General features: G+C 35.8%; 1 protein-coding gene across 1 annotated transcript in view; it reads left to right on the forward strand.

Moving 5' to 3' along the window:
- LOC128638502 (histone-lysine N-methyltransferase PRDM9-like) overlaps window positions 1–5,296 on the forward strand; it is a 301,277-nt gene extending 295,981 nt beyond the window's left edge. Inside the window, exon 8 of the mRNA XM_053690491.1 lies at window positions 3,654–5,296. Within this exon, the coding sequence (XP_053546466.1) occupies window positions 3,654–4,699 (1,046 nt within the window). The 3' untranslated portion in view covers window positions 4,700–5,296. The remainder of the gene's footprint in view (window positions 1–3,653) is intronic.
- Window positions 5,297–6,772: the final 1,476 nt, after the last annotated feature.

A 6,772-nucleotide genomic window follows, 5' to 3' on the forward strand; every position in this document is an offset into this window, starting at 1 on the left:
GGGTGTCTGATTGCCATTTTCTGAGTTTGGGTCGAGATTGTCTGGTGGTCTCCTGGTGTACTGTTTATGATGCTGCCACGAATGGTAGTTTGGTTCAATCTGGGGGGAGGAAAATCTTGATTCTTCTGGATCTTGTTTGACCGCCTTGGTATCAGACCCAGTGGAATTGTAATTTGTTCTGCCGTGGTGGTTGCCTCTGAGGGCGCTCCTTTTAGAGCAGGGCCTGTTCTTCTATCAAAACCTAGTTTTAGAGGCCTCCTGCTTAAACGGCTAGTCTTGTTTCAGAGAGGATCTCTGAGATAGTGTCCCATGCTATCATCAGGGATGCAAGCCTATTCCTAGACATATTTTTCATAATGTCTGGAGGGTTTTCCTTTATTAGTGTGATTAACATGGAATTTCCTGGTATAGTGTGAGGATTCCACATATTATGCATTTCTTCAGGATGGTCTGGAGAAGGGTCTGTCGGCTTGCTCCCTTATGGGTCTTTGTTTTGCCATTTTTAGTTTTGTTTTTCAAAGTTTGAATCGTTTTTCTAGGTGACCAGGTGTGGTTCAGGCCATGACTGGGACTAGACCTGTTTTTCTTTCCTGTTGCACCTCCGTGTAGTCTTATGTGTTCTTCATCAAGCTCGATTTGAACATATGCATTCTGTTGATATCTAGTTGCTCACTTGGGATGTGATCCTTTATCTGCTTCTCTGTAAATGTCTGATTAATCTGATCTCAATTGTGTCCTGTTTTTTCCATGGTCTTCTTTATTTTCTTCTAAATACCGTCAAACAGAAGCAGCAACACTGTGAAGAGGCACACGAGGGGTGAACACAGAAATTAGGATCATCTCTTCAATGTTGGATTGGGACATTATCTTTTATTGAGCACATTTCACATGTGATAAGTATGAAATGCTATTAATTTATATATTTTATTACATTACCTCTAGACTACGGTCTGCTTGTTTTTCTTAGTTTTATGGTGTTGCAGTAATTACACTATTAACATTGTATTATTCGATAACTGGTAACTATTGTTAATACTGCAGAATTTTCTATATTTGGGAACTGGTTTATAATTGTTTGTGGTATATTGGTATTTTTTCTTATCTTTAGCGCTCCTTTCCTCAATTTCTTCTATGGATTTGTTGTTTTTTGCCTCAGCGGAGGCATCATTTCGGAGAAGGTTTTTAAAAGAGATGATGCCTAGTAATTAGGACTGCCTTCTCTACTTTCCCTCCCTAACATTCGTGTACTCCTCAGCTTGGGTATTGATTTCCCATAGGTTATGAATGTTTTCGTGGACCCTCTCTGCCATTAAAAGGAAAATAAAATGTATGCTTACCTGATAAATTAATTTCCTTCTTGGCAGTGAGGGTCCACACACCCACCCTGATCTTGTGTAGTGGTGGCAGTCTTGGCACCTCTATGCCCCTCTTATCTCTCTACCTTTCCTTATCCTCGGCTTGAACTACTGAGAGGGTAGGGGAAGTGGGAAGGATATTTATAGTCTTGTTTGGGGTGTCTTTGCCTCCTCCTGGTGACCAGGTGAAGTATTTCCCATAGGTTATGAATGTTTTCGTGGACCTTCACTGGAAATTAATTTATCAGGTAAGCATATATTTTTTAACCCTCACAGCTTAGTAAGGCCATGAACACACATAATCTCTGGTTTTGAGATAAAATAACTGATAACAAGTAAAACTATTAATGTGACATGTAATATCAGACTTATTTAGATATAATTATATGCATACTTTTTATGTCATGTAATTCCTCCTCGTTTTTTTTTTTTTACTTGATAAGCCCTTAAGGACCAGGCATTTCAGACTAAAACTTCCCCAAAAGACCAGAGCATTTTTAGCATTTTTTCTATCACTCCATTTAATCAGAAATAGAGCCTTTTTTTTATTTACCTGTCAAAACTATATATTTGTTTTTAGTAGACAACCCAAAGTATTGATCTAGGCCCATTTTGGTATATTTTATGCCACCATTTCACTGCCAAATGCGATCAAATAAAAACTTTTTTTTAACTTTTTCACAAACTTTAGGTTTCTCACTGGAATTATTTACAAACCGCATGTGCAATCATGACACAAATGGTTGTAAATGTTTATCTGGGATCCCCTTTGTTCAGAAATAGCAGACATATATGGCTTTGGCATTGCTTTTTGGTAATTTGAAGGCCACTATTTGCAGCTGTGCACCACACTTGTATTATGCCCAGCAGTGAATGGGGTTAATTAGGTAGCTTGTAGGGTTAATTTTAGCTTTTAGTGTATAGATTACCCTCCCACCTGACACATACCACCCTCTGATCCCACCCTGAACCCTTTAAAACAGCTCTCTTCCCTCCCCCACCCCCAAAGGTCACCTCCATCTTAAGTACTGGCAGAAAGTCTGCCAGTATGAAAATAAAAGGCTTTTTTTTAAAAAAAATATATTTACATTTTTTTCTGTAGTGTAGCTGCAACTCATTTACTCTCCTCCCCCTCCCAGATCGATTTCCCACATCATATCCCATCCCTCATAATCACCCTCTCCCTCCTTCCCCCTCCCTGCCCCCCTGGGTGTTTTGTTTTTTTCTCTAGCGTAGCAGTACCGCCCCCCTCCAGCGATGGGCCACCTACCTCCATACCCTCCCACCCACCAACAATCAGCACCACCGCTGCCCGAAGCAGAGAGGGCCGCATCGGTACCTCTGCCCGTCTATTTCTGCACTGCCCCACTCGCTAAAACTAGCAAGATTGTGGGAGAGAGAGGCCCAGGACAGCAGCGTCGTACAGGGTACGATGCTGGTCCTTAAGGGCTTAATGACCAGTGTCGTACAGGGTTAAATGTGTGAGTAACCTGTTAATGTATGTCCATGCATTAAACGAGCTTTGTACTGTAAAAGTTTTTTCTTTTTAAAGTGTTTCTAATAACTTGCTATATGAGCTGCAAAGTATAAAATGTATGGTAAAAGGCTCCTTAAAGTGATCTGAAATCCAAAATATTTATTCCATTATTCGAAAGCATACAATTTGAAACAACTTTCCAGTTTAATTCTATTATCAATTTTGCTTTATTCTCTTGGTATAATTTCTTGAAGGAGCAGCAATTCACTACTGGGTGCTAGCTTAACAAATTGATAAATCATTGACAAGTGGCATATATGTGCAGCCACCAATCAGCAGCTAGCTCTAAGCATCTTTTTTTCTCCAAAGATTTAAACTAAAGCAAAATATAAAGAGATTATTCAAATTGAAAACACAATGGCTAATTGATTCAGTAGGGATGATAAAGATGAATACAGGTTAATTCACTTAAAGGGAAGGTAAAGTGAAAAATAAACATTCATGATTCAGATAGAATATGCAATTTTAAACAACTTTCCCATTTAATTATATTATCTATATATATACCTCTTGTCATTGGCTCACCCAATGTGTTCAGCTAGCTCCCAGTAAGTACAAGGTTGCTCCTTCAACAAAGGATACAAATATAATGAAGCACATTTGATAATAGAAGTAAATTGGGAAAAAAAAATAATTTTATTATTTAAATCATGAAAAAATGGGTTTCGTGCCCACTATACAATTAACAATTTCATGATTTTATTTACATATATATATATTTTTGTTAATATTAACTAATTTTTACTAATCCTTTATATTAGATGAATCCTCAAACAGGGATGTGACTGAGGAATCCAACACAGCAACTGGTCCTTTGGAGAGTATGATGGAAGACAATACCAATCTGAAAAGTGAACATTCTGAGAAAAGCTCACCTAATGAAAAGGCATTATGTGAAAAAGGAAAACTGATGTTGCCTTCAGAAAAAATAATGCTTTTGTCATCAGGAGATAAGCCATATACTTGTCTTTATTGTGATAAGACCTTTAACAAAAGGTCAGACCTGGCTAAACACCACCGAACTCATACAGGAGAGAAACCATATATTTGCTCTGAATGCGGTAACTGCTTCCGCACAAAGTCCCAACTGGATGTGCACCGCAGAACACATACAGGAGAGAAGCCTCATGTATGTTCTGAATGTGGCAAAGGGTTTTCACAACGATCAAACTTGGTTAAGCATTTGAGAACTCATACAGGAGATAGGCCATATGTTTGCCTCAAATGTGGTAAAGGTTTCCGTACAGGGTCACAACTGGATACCCACTACAAAATCCATACAGAAGACAAGCCTTATATTTGTCAGCAATGTGGAAAGAGTTTCTCTTATAAAACATGTCTGATAGCGCACAACAAAACTCACACAGGAGAGAAACCGCACATATGCCAAGTGTGCGGAAGGGGATTTGCTGAAAAATCAAACCTATTAATTCACAACAAAACGCATACTGGAGAGAAGCCTTATGCTTGTACGCAGTGTGGGAAAAGCTTCTCTCTAAGGTCCAGTCTTGTTAAACATCACGTAGTTCATACAGGGGAGAAACCATTTGTGTGCCCGAAATGTGGCAAAGGTTTCTCCAGCAGATCGTATCAGCTTAAACATTACAGAGCTCATTCAGGAGAAAAACCTCATGTTTGTCCTGACTGTGGAAAAGGCTTTTCTATAAAGTCCAATTTAGTTAAACATCACAGGATTCATACAGGGGAAAAGCCTTATGTTTGCCAGGAGTGTGGGAAAGGATTTAAACAAAGTTCACATTTGGTTAAGCACCATAAAAGTCATAAAGAAAAGAAAACACATGTTTGACAGAAATGTATATTACATTTTCTTTCCTGGGGTTATAGAAGAGAATACAAACATTTGTCTTAAATTTGGGATATTTAAAAGGACATATATTGTCATATTGTCAATTAAACATAGCACTACAAAAGATCTGTGTACATTTTTTTTTTTTTTTTTAAATCATACATGGTTTTGAAACTAGCAGTTTACAGGCCCATCACCTTTGCTGTATTCATTGGGGGATGATGTATTTGAGCCTCTATACTATGATCTTAGAATCACAGTGTAGAATGTTGCAGGATCAGGTAAATGCTACCATTCAAAAATATGGAGTTACTGCAGCCTTTCTGAAGGGGGAGAAGGCAAAGCATGCAAAATAATGTATATTACAATGTTTTGTTTTTTCTTAAACTCAAAATGTATTCATCCATAAAATGTTTATTTTGTCAGTTGTGAAGGGTAAATAAAACTGCCTTTAGTGCCCAATACAGCTTGACTGTGCTGTAGGAACATACAGGTACAAATCCCCACATCTGGAATTCCAAAATCCAAACTTATTCTGAAATCCAATCTATTTAATTAACATTTTTATTAAATAAAATTATCATAAATTACTGTTTTCTCCCTGCCTGTAAGTCACAATTTTCTCTGCATGTGTCTTTTTTTTTGCTTGTTTATTTTGTGTTCTAAAATTAAAAACGATAGTCTATATTTATTTTAAAACAACAAATATTACCTTTCTGATTACAGTACTGTATTATCTTTCTGAGGGTACTATTTATACAAACATTTAAAAATAAAATAAAACTACCTTTAGGTTACATGTATAAGCTTTATCATGACATGTAAATATTGCCTAAATAACATAAGCTATTGTTGTTTACACTTGGTTCCATCCCATATCCAAACTGTTCCATGCTACCAATGCAAATATTACAAATCCAAACTATTCCGAAATCCAAATATTTTCCAATTCCAAGCAGTTTAAAGGGTTTTCTACCAGTACCTACAGTGACACACAGTCTATGAAAGTTATTTTTTCTGTAAAACACATACTAAAGTTTTTAAGTCAAGAACACAGAAGAGTAAGCAAATAAAAATATATATATATATTTATTTCAGTGTTTAATACTTTGCACCATTATATTTTCTGTTATTTATAAATGTTACTTAAGCTATCCAAAGCACAAATTATTTGCATAATTTAACATAAATGTATTAAATGATCATTTGAGCTACAAACATTGAAAACGTTTACTGTAGGAGGCTGGTCAGTAAAATAGACTACGGCATGCTAACTAGCGCACAGGCGATATAGTGTATTTCTCTGCTTATTATGAGTTGAAAGTAAACGTTTGCACAAGCGCAATTAAATTTAACAAGCATTGGGTTAGCGCAACTTCAGAGCTCTGGTTAACTATTCTATGAGACAAAAAAGTTATACAAAACACATCAAAAATACATTTAACAGTACAGTTACACAAACAAATTGCATTTGTTTTAAGGGCTCAAAGATATTTTAAGATATTAAGTGCTCATGTCTAAATATGTATAGTGTGTGTATATATATATATTTATATATATATATATATATATATATATATATATATATATATATATGAGAAGGACAGAATCAACATAGAGGTTGAAAAAGTATGCATTTCTTTAGCACTTCATTCTCCCCATGTAAATTTGTAATCAGAACACCATTAGTGGGTTGAAGTTGGTGATTTAAATTAAAATTTAACCTTTATTAGTTTCGTTAAAAAGCAGAACAAACAACATAAAAAGTTAAAAAACACAAAAAGTAGGGGCCAGTGGGACGAGTCAGTCAAATACCACAGTGCAGTTAAACTGTGTGATTGAATTGTAGAAGTGTGAAAATCGGGTTATATTTCCTAATAAGCAATAAGGAGATGGAATGTATTAAAATATCCAGAGAGAAGACGAAAGAATAAGTATGTGTTAGTTTTATTCTGAGTATCTATATAACTCAGTGGTAAGTTAGGTACTTTTTAGGTTTATCAAGTTGGTAATTTTAAGTTTATTATATTTTTCTCTTATTTATAGTAGTATTGTGGATGATGATGAGAAAAA

Source organism: Bombina bombina, chromosome 8 (genome assembly GCF_027579735.1).
Source record: "Bombina bombina isolate aBomBom1 chromosome 8, aBomBom1.pri, whole genome shotgun sequence".
Classification (NCBI taxonomy): domain Eukaryota; kingdom Metazoa; phylum Chordata; class Amphibia; order Anura; family Bombinatoridae; genus Bombina; species Bombina bombina.